The 14,744-nt window shown below is 33.6% G+C and overlaps 1 protein-coding gene across 2 annotated transcripts in view; it reads right to left on the reverse strand.

The window, feature by feature from the left end:
- The window catches only part of LOC148277539 (sorting and assembly machinery component 50 homolog), a 37,714-nt gene extending 23,796 nt beyond the window's left edge, over nt 1-13,918 (reverse strand). For both annotated transcript variants that reach the window (XM_088232756.1, XM_088232755.1), the window contains exons 1-7: nt 13,776-13,918; nt 10,266-10,358; nt 9,322-9,444; nt 7,306-7,401; nt 6,161-6,245; nt 4,213-4,342; nt 2,490-2,595 (exon numbers count right to left, since the gene is read on the reverse strand). In XM_088232756.1, the coding sequence (XP_088088882.1) occupies nt 2,490-2,595; nt 4,213-4,342; nt 6,161-6,245; nt 7,306-7,401; nt 9,322-9,444; nt 10,266-10,358; nt 13,776-13,796 (654 nt within the window). In that variant the 5' untranslated portion in view covers nt 13,797-13,918. The remainder of the gene's footprint in view (nt 1-2,489; nt 2,596-4,212; nt 4,343-6,160; nt 6,246-7,305; nt 7,402-9,321; nt 9,445-10,265; nt 10,359-13,775) is intronic.
- Nucleotides 13,919-14,744: the final 826 nt, after the last annotated feature.

The following is a 14,744-nucleotide window of genomic DNA, read 5'->3' on the forward strand; positions in this document are numbered from 1 at the left end:
CTTGGATTTTACGTGGTCAAATTGATGGTTCCATGAAAGTTGGGAGTCTATCAATAACCCTAAATATTTAGTGACATGTACTCTTTCAATTTGATTCGTTCCGAGTAAAATGCTGAGATGGATATTTTTTTTATTTCCAAATAGAATATACGAAGTTTTTTTAACATTTAAGCTCAATTTATTAATTCTCAACCAATTCGCAAGGTGAGCGAGATCTCTTTGCATTGCATTCTCCAGTTCCTCAATCGTAGGGCAGTTATAGAAGATGATAGTGTCATCAGCATATAATTGAAACGTACCTTTTATGCCCCAAGTAGTGACATCGTTAATGTAGATTAAGAATAATAGTGGACCAAGAATGGATCCCTGAGGCACACCACATGTTATCATTCCAAATTCACTTGAACACTCTCCAATTTGAACCGAACAGTACCTGTTGGTGAGGTAGCTACGAATTAGTTCAAGAGGAGTACCTACCACTCCCAGGTGTTCAAGTTTATTTAGTAAAATTTCGTGGTCAACAGTGTCGAAAGCTTTTTTTAAATCTATAAAGATACCAGCTGCGAAATTGCCCCTGTCTAGGTTTTTTTGTAAGTTGGAAATAAAATCAAAAGCAGCACATTTTGTATTAGAGCCTTTCCGAAAACCGTACTGTTGGGTTGTAATAATATTATTCAGATTCAAATATTTTATTAACCTATCTTTGATTACGTATTCGAAAATTTTTGAAAATACCGAAAGAATTGATATTGGCCTGTAGTTGGACACATCTTTTTTGCAGTCGTTCTTATATATTGGGACAATTTTTGCCATCTTAAGCTGATCTGGAAAGACACCAGTTAACAACGATTCATTTACAAGAATTGCAAGGTGATCTGCTAATTGATCTCTGCAGATCCCAAGGACAGCAGGAGTGACACCATTATTATTTATCGATCGAAGAAGAAAGTAAGTCTGACTTACAACCATAGACGGAGAATATTTCCCGGAGAGTAAGGAAGTAAATCAACTTACTTCTTTATTCTATGAAAAAAAATAGCTTTTTGACATACAACTATTTTTTATATTAATTTATTAACCAATTTAAAAGAGATAGAATTATGAAAGTCTTCTTGGAAGGAAGACAATGATTTATGACCTTCAAAAATGAAAGTAAGTCAAAAACCTCAATTTCGGAGTTACTGCCTTCTTCCTTGGAGCAGTCGATGTATCAACATTATTTTGAGTTTGTCCAAAATTTTTGTAGACAAGGACAGTGGTGGTGGAACCTAGTTTAAATTTACTATCTGAACTCAGATCAAACACGGTCAACCTCAGGTTACCACACAGTGACTCGAGGGAGTTTTTTCACGGAGTATGTTAGTAGTGAAAAAAAATTTTTAATGGAAAAACCCTACTGTAAAAGGATTTACCACAATGTGCAATTCCATACTTTGATAAGTTATTTAACCACTTAATGCTCGGGTTTTTTTCACAAAAATAGAACTAACGAAATTGCAATTTATCACTAATTTTTAATATGTATTGTTACGGACGTCGTATAGACTCAGCAGCCCTTCCTGGGGCGACTTGAATAAATAGTGCAGAAACCTCGGTATATGTAAACACGAAATGCTGCCTCCCCAATAAAGACTTTAATTTGTTACCTTCGGGGGTGGCTTTCGTTATACCGAGGCCTATAGAATTAGGATGTTATTTGTAAATGTAAATTAATAATATTTTCTCTGTCCATGTTTCTTACCGCGCGGTCTGCACCCTAGTGCGGGCGGGTGGCGGAGGGAGGTAGTCCTTACACGTGGCGAGAGAGAGATAGACAGAGCGGGCGACAGCGCGCTATCCCTCTCGCGACAGGATTGGTCGGCCTACTCCTGCCCGCCATTGGCCGGCCTATGTCGGCCGCGCGGATTCGTTATGTATAAAACAACGCAGCGCCGAAAATAAATCAGCCTCTATCTTTTACTCGTGTTTGAATCATCTCCCGCTCTACTCTCCGCCGATACCGACTACGCTATAAGACCTTCGCCTGCCCTTGGATTCGACTTCTGGATTTCTCACTTTACGGATCCCGACCGCGGCGCTCTCTTGGAATTGAGTCCTTTTCAGGACTACTAGTCAAATCGGCCTTTCGCTGCAGTGAACCAGTGCCAGTGCTTCGCCCTTCGGTTCCCGCCGCCAGTGAAATTAAGTGCGCGCTTCGTTCTTCGGTTTCTGCTGCCTTACAAACAGCGGAAGGGACGACCTCGTGAAGAGTGGTGGACCCGCTAACTCGTCGGTAGCGCGTCAGCTACATGTATAATACTTGCAAAATATTTTTGTAATGAAAACAATAAGTTAAAACAGAAGAAACAATTTGCGTGAACCTCTAGGAGCGTCAAGTGGGCGACTGGCGAGCTCACAACTCAGTACGTTTGCTAAACGCGATACGACACATGCGCCGTGCGCGAACAATGCTCGTTCAAATGCATTAAGCGGTTAAGTTTTATATGCACCTTTTTTGTGCTTTTGAAGCCAATGTCTAAAAGAAGCCCCCTGTCCAGCTGGCGGAATCCTGACCATGGAAATTCTCCGGCATGCTGGATGAGACTGGCACTCAGTCTGGAACAAAAGGATAGAGAAAGATCGAAAATGCACGAGATTAAAATATGCTCTGTGTCTACTGACGAACAGTAAACACACAGTTCTACTGATCGTATAGAAATAATAACAATTATAGTTAACAATATTTTGGGATTGTCAAAATTTTTGTAGATGAAAAAAATTCAGGTGAAGGAATTAAAGGAATATGGATGTCCAAACACAGGCAGAATGGTGAATGTTACACGGTGTGTAAAGTGTCCATTTAAACCAGCCAATGAGAGGTCATAAGCCTTGTAAATCACTAGATCTCCATGTCTCTTCTCTAAAACGTTCTTCAACCTTTGTAATCTTTTTAGATTTAGATTTCTTTATTTATGAAAAAATACAAGGTTTTTAAACTTTACATATTACATTACATTACAAATTTTATTTGTACGAAATATTCCCAATCAGCAAAAGTGCCGGTATGAGGGGTTATTTTATAAAAAAAAAAGTTTAAATAAAAAGTGGATAAAATATCATCACATATCACTTGTCACACGGGCTGTAAGAACTGATTTATTTTAGTGTTTTTTAAGTACGTATATGTTTTGCATATTTTTTAGGTCATATAAACAGCTCCCCAGGGAGTTGAATCCAGTCCTTGTCTACAAAAATTTGGACAAACTCAAAATATTGTTGACTGCTTTGATATGTTTTGTCCACGCTAAATTTTTATCCACTTCCAAACCCAAGTACCCATCTTAACCTCAATAACTCCTAAATAAATAAAATAATTGTTATTAATTATAAATCACTACCACCATTTATATCTTCCTACAAAAAAATACATCTATAAAGTGCGCCCAGCCCGTTCTCAGTGAAAGATGAAACTAGCCAATCACCTCAGCTTATTCCTCCATACAAGAAAGTACACTATATTTTATATCTTTTACCCAGTCGCGGTTTTTTAGTACTAAAACAAGCTTGCATATTACAAATTAACGTAAATATGCAGAAAGCAGCCAGTCCAGATTTGAAAAAAATAAATATTGGTGTTATCGAGTGCAGTAAGGTCAATTCTATGTTCTGCTAAAAACAGCCAGACTGCTTTCATATAAAAAACTGTGATAATCACCTTCTGAAAATAGTGTCGATCACAAAAACGGCATTTCTCAATTTGCAGAAAACACCCACGACACTACAAAAATCATTAAAACTGGTCAAATACATTATTAGATTCTTGTTTGTAATATAAAAAAAAACTAATGTATTCATTGTTTATCACTTGTCAAAGTCAAAAACATTCCAACTGTTGTGTAGATTTGATGATTCACTATTTTCATAAAAGTGCTATTATCTCAGATTCACTTTTCTATGGCTGGCAATTCTCTGCAAAACTACGTTAAAATATAATTCGAAGATTCTCTATTTGAAAACTAGTATTTCAAACATTATTTTGGAAGGACTATTTTTCTATGATAGTATTTCGTTGACATATTATGCATCACATAGGACATGTGGCGTCTGAAGTGGTCGTTTTTGGCGTCTGTCGCACGATAACTGCTTTTAACGACAATGTGAACATCGGCTAGGTATATTCCAACTTTCCTGCATTCTGTTTCAAGATTATGGCGTTGTTTATGGAGTACTTACACTGGTTGTAGTTTCGAGTTGGGATATGGCTTCATGAACGACAAGGAGAAGTTTGAAGATTTCCTATTCCCGAGGCTATATTCACACTGAACTCGTTCCCCTCTGCCAAGTAAATTTGGCATTTTTACACCTGAAATTAATAATCACTCGTTATATTTAAAAATACGCACAATCATCATCATCGCCTTGTCCGCACTGAAAAATCAACGTTAATAAAAAAATGTGTAAATTGTTGTCTCAAACTAAATTCAAAGTATGTTCAGTGTAATTGATCATTTTGTTCAAGTGTCTAATTTTGACATTTTACTAAATTGTGACATGCGGTTGACGCATGTTTAGGAAGAATGAAGTCTTTACATCAATAAATTACAATGCAGAAAGTTAAAAAATTTGGCAATAGAAATATTATTTGAAGTTATGAGCATAATTTGGAAAGAAGATTGTTTAAACAGTTATCATAAAAGTGTGAAACAGATTTGCCGCGATGTAAACGACAGTTGAAATTCTGTGGTGCCATACCAAAAAAAGTGATACCATTTTTTTTTAAATCCCAATTTTTAGGGAAAAATCATTTTATGCAAATTCAAATTTTTATTTTCGTGTTTTTAAGGTTAAGTACCTACATAAAATTATTTTTGAAAGTTTTTTTTAAATTCGATTTAAAAAAACACATTATGGTATTGATTGAAAAAATCCCAACTCTTTTTAATGAAATCAAAGGTAAATATAAATAATCCCCCATTATGACCATCCATCTCTATAACAGATAGTCAAATTCGCGACTGAGGTGTTATTATTGATACGAAACTAATGTTTAATATTCATATCATGAATCAGTCCTGAAAAAAGCATATAAAATGGTCGGACTTATTATGCGAGTATCTAAACCATTTAAACATGCAGAGACATCAAAAGCTCTACAAAACGTTTGTCCCCAGGTAGAATACTGTACTCCTATTTGGTCACTTTACTATAATGTAAGTATTAATAGACTAGAAAGGGTCCAACAAAATTTTTTCAAGCAGGTCGACTACCGGTTAAACATTAACTTTTCTAATCATGCTGAAAGTATGCAGTACCATGGAATAAACTCTCTTAAAAATCGAAGAATAATGTTAGACCAGTTATTTGTATTCAAATTAATAAATAATAAAATTGATTCTTCAAACCTACTTGAAAGACTTCCATTCCGAGTGCCATCTAGACCGACAAGACAAAATCTTCTGTTTTACACTGAAAACGCGTCAACAAACCATTTTAAACAATCTACAATACCTAGAATATGCGACCAATATAACAATATATTTACCGAGGCTGATAATTTTTGTGACAATGTATGTAAATTTAGGTCAAAAATTATAGAAATTTTGAGAGAAGCAGATATTAAACTTTATTATTATTATTATATACATAGTTTTTCATTTCGTTTCTTTTAAATTTATTATATTGAACATAATTTAAATTATTGTATTAAGTGTAAACAATTTTTTTGGTGTGTGCGTGAGTTTCTTACACTAATATACAAAGAAATTGGCAATATATGCGTACATACTGTTTGTTTACCTAATAAAATAAATAAATGACCGTTTTTACAATTTTTCTGCTGTTTTTCATTTCCTCAGTTTAACACTTTTTTTCGCTACTACCTTGAAAAACGTAAAACAGGGGGCTTACTGTATTAAGCTTCTACTATATTGAGACTAAATAAAAATAATATGTAATAAACTAACTGTAAGTAAATAAATAAATGGTGGGCTTAACAATGAAGTTGGCTGTAGTATTGCCTGATGTAAAAAAGCTAAAATAACACCACCTGCCGAGAAACAGGTAGAACTAATTCATGTCCCTATTATATTATTATACCTTACCCGCCAGAGCACACGGAGAAAAGTCTCCTCTTAAATAAAGTCTTTTTTAATAATTAAAGATGCAATTAATTTCTACAAACCCACAACAAGCGATCCTTCATTTTTCCCCACCATAGTGTTGACTCCTCCTATGACCCTGGATAGCTCTTTCACATGGAATGTTACCTAGAAATACATTAAAAAAAATTTGTATTTATATTATTCGGGTTCAGGTCCAAATGCTGGTTTCCAGATTAAGAAAACTGTGTCACGTATTCTGCTCGCTTCGGAACATCTCGGACATTGGCACTCAGAACTGTGAATTTCGCTCTTTTCCAGTCAGTGGCAACCTGTGGTATAGTGGGCTGGGGAGGTTGCGATGCGTCCATCGTGAATTAATACTTAAAGTGATGCTTCGATGTCCCCCCACTTTACCATCTGAGACATTGTTTCAATTTATGAAGGTACTGGACATAAGACAATTTTTTTAAAAGAGTCAATGACACATTTCTGGTCATGTGGTTACAAGAGGAGATCCCAGCAGAATGCCCGTACGATGTTTTCCTGTAATTCGAATTATTCAATACAAAAAATACGTATGACTTTTGCTCAGAGAAATTTCTCTTTTGTGGCCCCAAGAGTGTTCAATGTCCCGGATTAACATATTAAGTTCTCCAAAACGAAACCCATTTTCAGGAGAAATGTACAAGTTTTGATTTTGTCAAGGGAAGAGACCATTGCAAGAGACTGCTGCGAGATATTGCATAGATTTATATATTTATTTATTTAACTTTTGTACATAATGTTATTTGTACATTGGTGGGCTTATTGCCAAATGGCAATTTCTTCCAACCAACCAAAAAAAAGTTTTATTTTTATAATTCAAGTTACAGAACATATTCAATAGAAAAAAAAAGATTAAAAAGCTAAAGATATATAAAAATAGAAATAAACGTATTTGTTTATAAATTACCTTAAATCAAAACTATTACTCAATGGGAAAAAGGAAAAATGAGGAAAGAGGAAAAAGGAAAGGAGAGATTAAGGAGATGTTTCTTCAGACGTGATTTAAACAGAGATAATGTAGTAACATCTTTGATGGTGGATGGGAGATGATCCACAGTCGAGCCGCATGGACACTATATGAGTTAGAGAAGAAAGAGGAATTGTGGATGGGTATACTATTTAGAAAATATTTGACAAAGAGAAAAGTTCTAGTTTTTAAAGAGAGATATTTTTAACTAACCTCAAATCCATCTGGGCTAGCATTGGGGCCCTTAGATACATCGATAAATATTCCAATATTGCTAAAACACCCCATGGAGTCGAGTTTGGACCTAACCTAGAAAAGTGTAAATAGATTGGACTAAGTATAATTTTTTGAGTTCAGGAGGATGAAGAATAGGTTCTGTGTGATTAAGTTCTATACCAGAACCCTGGATGATTGTTTTCTGCTCGATGGCTACTCTCAGGTAAAAATCAGGAAAAAGGAAATTGAGCAGAGATAAGTCCAGCTCGTAGTGTGCATTCGCCTACTGTGCTTGAGGTCCCAGGTTCTAGTCCTGACAGGGATGACATGAAATAATTGCTAACCGTTTTCTTGGCAATCTATCCTATAGGATACATACAATTTCATTATTTCTCATTAACGTTTTTTTTCACCGTTTTCTAAGAAAGGTGGCATGGTTGCTCGGATTACAAAGGGGTAATTATTCCTATTTTGAAATAGAGCAATCTCTTAATCTGTCTTCATTGGAGAGACGTAGAACTGAGATGGACCTTATATGCATTTTCAAAATACTTAATGCTTTAAGTGATGTCCCATCTCTGTTGCAATCAATTTCTTTTCATGTTCCCAACCGTGTCACCAGAAGTAAAAATCTGCTATTTATTAAATCTTCTAAGGGCAACTTTTGTTTTTATGCCCCTATGTCCAGAATGTGTAGATAAGTCAATTTATCACACGACTTGGAATTATTTGGATTAGATTTTCCGGCTTTTCGTAGATCTCTTCGCGACTAAAACAGTGTGGGATGAAGTTGGATTTGCATGGTTAAGCTTGAAGTTTTATGTTTTTCGTTTTTATGAATATATTGTATACTATTATTGTATTGCCCTTGTTTGTCTTTGCTACATAGTTTTATGTTCTTTTTGTTCAGTTTCTTGAATATATGTTTCTTCATGTAACTGCTGTAATTGGCTTAGGCCGTATATATAATAAATAAATATGTTAAAACAAGATTAAAAGAGCATTAAGTTAATAATAATATATGGCTGATTTATTTAGTGACATTTTTGTGAAATATCACCTCAAGTGCGCTTTGCAATTGTATACGTAAACTTATATTCTAACTAAGCTAATGTGACATATTATATTTTCTGATTTAAAATTGAGGGTATGATAATCTAAAGTGAGATTTTAGTCGAGATCTGAACTGACTGGGACTGTCGATGATTCGTAAGTTTGAAGGCAATCGGTTCCAGGCAGAGGGGCCGGCAATGGCAAAAGGATCTCCGAATCTAGTGTCAGGGGAGCGCCGGATTTTGACAAGTTTTCCTCTGCCTGAATCAAATGCTGACCTAAGAGTAGATTTTTTTGACATGTATTTTCCTTAATAGATAGGCCCGATAGATATCTTGGAGCCATTTCATGAAGGGATTTGAATACTGTCCAGCAAAGCTTGTATTTTATTATTTCTGGGCTTTTAACCGGTGCAAATCTCAAAGATGTGAGAATATTGTTTTACTCCTGTATAAGCCTTGCTGCTGGATTGAAAACAGATTGAAGGTTATCTGTTTGGTGTTTTGGGAGATTTGCGTCTATTACATTACGGTAATCTAGACGCGAACCTGCTTTACCATATTTTTCAATCAAAACTGCATTATCACAATTCATAATACACTTTTTTTTTTTAATGTTTGGAATTCTGAAGGTTTCAGATAAGAGTTAAAAAGACATATACAAGATCTGCTTAAAAAATAAACAGAATTTGAATAAATATTGATTTATTTCTCAATATTAATAAGGTCCTCCTCAAAGTTATCACTATCGGACATAATACACTTATGTGTACGTTTTTTCAAATCCTCATAATATTTCTGGAACGAACTTTATTCCATGGCCTTCGATTTCGTCAACGATTCTGTCTTCATTTTCTGTATGGTCTTGAAAGTCGTCGAAAAAAAAAATGGCAGGGGGCCAAATCAAGAGAATAAGGTGGCTGGAGAATCAATGAATAAATAAACTATTACAATCATATACCTTGTCCGCTTTGACAATGACTTCTTCAAAATCTGAAGCGTGGAATAAGTCGTCAATAGAATCCTTTATAATATCATCCTTAGTCCTTCCAAGTCCATCTATGTAAACATTGTCCACTCTAGCCTGGAAATTATACAAAGCAATTTATTCAGTAATTTTATTCAGTAGTTATAACTCTTGGCTTTTACATATCGTCAGGTTTATTCAAATTCAAATAGATTTATTTGACTAAAATAACACTATAAATAAAAAATAGCTGTTTATTGTATTTTTTTATTTATTTAAATATACGCCCCATAGGCATTTTTAAGGACATATTTATACATAGAAAATTATTATAAAAAAACTCAATGGTATATAGTAGACTTTGTGGGAGTGGAAGCGGGAGAGAGGTGTTTATAATTAAGAAGAAATTTTTCTGTTCGACAAGGTATTGTGTTTGCTTTTATCATCATCATTCCCTTTCTGCACCTAAGGGTGCATAAGGCACTGCATTGGTACAACAATCGCAGCGTATCTTGATCATTTTTACAACATGAAGGAAAGATGATCAGTCTTACGCTTCAGGTACCAGTCCAGGGACTATGAAATATTCTGGAGTGAAAATACCATTTAAAATAAATATTTTGTGTCAACCATGTCGGGAATCGAACCCGAGACCTCTTGCGTGGTAGGCAAACACGCTGACCATTACACCACGAGGCCAGTTTGCTTTCGCGTTATTTTTTATTTTTATTACAAGCCTTCAAAATGGAATGCCAAGTAGAAGAAAGTGAGGATTTTCGACACCTCTTTCTGTTCGCGTTTAATCGAGGAATAAAGCTGCCAAAGCTGGTTGCGATATTTGCGACATATACATCAACATTTGTGTGCTGGGATTAAAACTCCCTTGTGCACTGCCAGTCAAGCTTGGGTAAGTAAGAAATTAAATAAATTATAGTTACTTTGACTTCGCCATATCTAGTTTTCGGTTGGTAAGAATCAGAGTCGAAATTTGAGCCATTACTGGAGTCAAAAATGGATTTATCCCTTCCTTCCTGAAAAGTGTAGTAATTTGTGAAACAAACTCTTAAAATGATTTATTTTTCTTTAGTAGAATCAATAATAAGATATGGTATAAAGTCGTGGGGACATTCGACTAAAACTAATATTAAAATGATCCAGGGTCTACAGTATTCTATAGTTAAGCGAATTGTACCTGCAGAGATTTACGAACAAAGAAGTAATAATGATCTCCTGTACAAAACAATCAAAACTCTGCCTGTTCGAGGACTACTGTGGCTTTGCATCATTTTGGAACAATTCAATAGTAATACATTCAAGTTTCCTCTCAAACATAACCATAATACAAGGTTCACGTCAAATGATGGCTTGGTAGTACCAAAAGTATGTAATAAATATGGAAATAGAACTCTCAAATATTTGGTACCTAGAATTTTTAATTTATAACCAAAAGAACTTAAATTCAACTCACATTATAACAAGAGCAAAATAAGAGAGTGGCTACTCGATCAAGAGTTTATATATGAATAGTAGCTTAGGTGTAAATATTTTTATTTTTCATATATTTTCTTGTATTTAAAAAATAAATTTATGTATTATTATTTGTATAAACCTGTTTATTCTGATCTTTCCGGCTGTTAATTTTTATCTGTTATTCATTGTTTTTATAAATGTAAATAATATTATTAAGTCAGTATAAATATAATCTTCACCAACAAGCTACAAAAAGTGGCTTGGTGGGATTTTAGTTTTAGTAAAAAAATATAACAAGTGAATTTTTTTTTAAATTGTAAAAATGTATGATTATGCTATTAAATAAAAAAAAATAAAAAAAATACAAATTAATAAAATATTTATTTGCCAATTAGTATTTACAATAGAATTAAATGAGATTAAACAGTATTAATACAGTGGAATCTGCAAAGATGTGATTTGAACAGAGATGTTGCAGAAACATCTTTGATAATGGATAACAGATGATTTCACAGTGGGGCCGCATGGACATTATATAAGTTAGAAAAGAAGCAGGAATTGTGGACGGGTATTAAGAGACTGCTTTGAGAATTAGAATGAAGAGGTAAACCATAAACTAATGAGTGTTGACAGAGGAAATAGGTACGTTAGGACTATGAAGTACAGTAAACAGAAGTGAGAGGCAGTGATAGTCTCCCCACCGTCTAATTTTAAGCCATTTCAGTTGCCTACTATAATCAGAAATGAGGTCATATTTCTTAAGACCAAAAATATACCTAATGCAGACATTATTTCTTTTAATCAGTATGGTGTAAAGTCAACAGATTAGAACTAAATATTAAAAAATGCAAAATAATGTCATTTCAAAGAACAAAACAACCGATTTCCTTCGAGTACCTAATAGAAAACTCCAAAACTGATGTAGTTAAGTCCATCAGAGATTTAGGAGTTGTTTTGGACTATAAACTGACATACGAGCATATAGATAATACAGTAAATAAATCACTGAAATTACTTGGCTTCATTCACACAACAGAATATCCTCTGATTTTACTATTGTCCGTACAATCAAAACTCTTTATTGCTCAACTGTTCGCCCTCTTCCAGAATATGCCTCTGTGGTCTAGTCTCCATTCTATGTGAATCGTATAAATCACATTGAATCAGTTTAATATCGCTCGTTTCGAAAAGTAGTATGGATGCTTGGACTGGAGAGAGGTAACTATTCATATACTGATATAGAATCAATGTTAAATATTTCTAGTCTACAAAAACGTATAACTAATATTGACTCTATATATATGTTGTGGTGTGCCATCATTACTGGGACCTGACAGGTAAAATTCTATATTCCGACTCGTAGGTTGAGAGACAATGAAGTTCTGTTCATCAATAAGCATAAAACAAAACTATGGCTTTAATTCTCCAATGACCCGTCTTTGTCGTATTGTTAACTCAAGACAAGATCTGGACTTTTTTGGTTTAAGTTTACAACGATTTAACTGTCTTGCCTTGATAGTCCGGCTCTTTTGTCGGAGTTATCATTAAATGTCCCCGGCTACCGCACCCGTCACACGTCGAGCTCTCTATTTCATGTGCCAGCAGTTCGTACGAACTATGCCCAGAACTCTCCACTTATACGTTTTGTTAGTGAATATAATTTGAACTTTCCCCTTATTGATACATTTGATTGTAAAAAAATAACATTTAAAATGCGCATCTTAAAACATACTTTTTTGTCTTATACTTAGTTTCAATAATAAAGTCTTATTTTATCTTATCTTATTTTATTTTATTTTATTATATTTTATCTCTAATTCTTAATATATTTGTATTTTCGACACTTGACACTTGTGCAATATTTACACACATGTCCACTCTCATTCCAATATAACACCCACTCACCCACCCTCTCACTCACTTACACTCACACAAACACACTAGTATGTATTGTACGTGTATTTAATGTATTTCTGTGGATATCTGTCATTGGTTTTATTCTCTGTATATTTTATTTGTTGTATTTTTGTTACATATATTACTGTTGATATCCCCAATAAATAAAAAAATAAAAAAATAAATAAAAACGAGCACTAAATAAATCGTCCAGATTTTGTCTCGATGTCCCTTATGTTTGTCAATGCTTCTTTTATTATTTTTTAATGTTTTTTAATATTGTTTTTTACTTATATTATAATATTCATCCCTATGAATAAATGGACAATGTCTGTAAATAAATAAATGTATTCTGAAGACGTTTAAGTTTATTGAATAGTTTGTGGCTTAAATCAGTCATGGAAACATCAGCATAATCTAGAATGGGAAGTAGTAATGCTTGTACAAGGATGCATTTAGTATTAATGGGTAAGAACTTTTGCAACCTTCTAAGTGAGTGTAGACTGAAAAATATTTTGAGGCTTAATTCATTAGTACGAGCTCGCCAGCAGAGATGTTCATCCATTAGTACTCCTAGATTTTTTACAGATCTCCTGTATTAGATATAGGTACCATTGACATTGAGAGAATTAAGAGTAGGCATGTTAAACTTACAAAGCAATCTTTGGCAAGAATAATCAGGTTGAGTCAGGATTAAAATTTTGGTTCAGCTATGTTCATGAATATTTTTGTCTTCTATTTAATGTTATCAAACAGTTATTGATATCAAACGTTCCATAGTGATTACAATAAGCAGATTCCACTTTCAGTAATTAATTTATTAATTATATTTCAGTAATCATGAATGAAATTCGAAAATACTCGAATAAAAATTAAATGAAATATCGTAATTATTAAACTTTGTTAATGTTTTTTGGAATATAAAATGTTTTAGACACGAGATGCATATTTTTAAAATAAATAAACCATTCTTATCTACAAAATAGACAGAATATTGTAACCTCACTTACTGGGTATTGTGTAACATGACAGATCGATCAAAAAACATTAAATACAACGGATTTAGATAGTTTAAAAAATACCTTTGCATGGACGGTGCCCATTTTATTTTTTATTAATAGAACTACTTAAACGAAGTTGAGGGAATTACTGTAAATTAAAATTTCGACAGGAGTTGCTTTAATTTGTTTTCCTTCGGTTAAAGAGTGTAGCCAGACTGAAGACTGATTATAAATTATTACAACATACAAAAATATGATGACGCAATAAAAGTACTTACTTGTTGGCAGCTGTCAAATTCAAAACGAAATGAAAAAAATATAATGAAATACATGTGAAATACATAAAAAACATACAAATAAATAAAAATACAAGGAGGTTTGATGATTTCTTCCTGTGTAAACTTTCATTTTACTTATACTGCGGCCCTCTAATATGAGTAAATCTGGGATTTGACTCAAAAGACAGAGGATAATAATAAAAAAAAACTATGATGTCGAAAAGTTCAGAAGATGTTAAAGGCTTTTATGGAAATGTCTTGACCCTTTTTCCTAATTAGATGTATATAATGTATTAATGTACGCCGTTTTTGAGTTTCGGGTTCTTTATTAAATTTAGATGGCTTACTAAATTAACTTTTTGCATATAAAGAGAGCCTTTGAGAGTTTTTTTGTTTAAAACCATTAAAATAAGTTTTGTTTTCAATAATGTATTGCTTGCGTGTTGTGCAAATTAAATAACAGCGCTTTCGAAAAAAAATAACACTTCGATCTCGATGTATTAATTAAAAATAAAGTGATATAATATGTTAAAAGTGACAGCAAATACATTTCGGGGCCCAAAATGCTGACAATTTTAAATGTTCAAAAGTCGAATTAACTGCGCCCGAAGGGCTGAATTTTCTGTCATTTAACTGTGCATGTACATGCTACTAATAATTTATTATTTTTCGTCATAATGATGAATCTGACGTGTGGAATCGGTATTTTTCTGTGTAAGTTCTCCCAACAAAGATTTACTACCGAACTGTGCCAGCGTCCACTAAGACCGCC

This window comes from Micrasema longulum, unplaced genomic scaffold, assembly GCF_059751315.1.
Source record: "Micrasema longulum isolate JH-2025_06_02 unplaced genomic scaffold, ASM5975131v1 h1tg001016l, whole genome shotgun sequence".
Classification (NCBI taxonomy): domain Eukaryota; kingdom Metazoa; phylum Arthropoda; class Insecta; order Trichoptera; family Brachycentridae; genus Micrasema; species Micrasema longulum.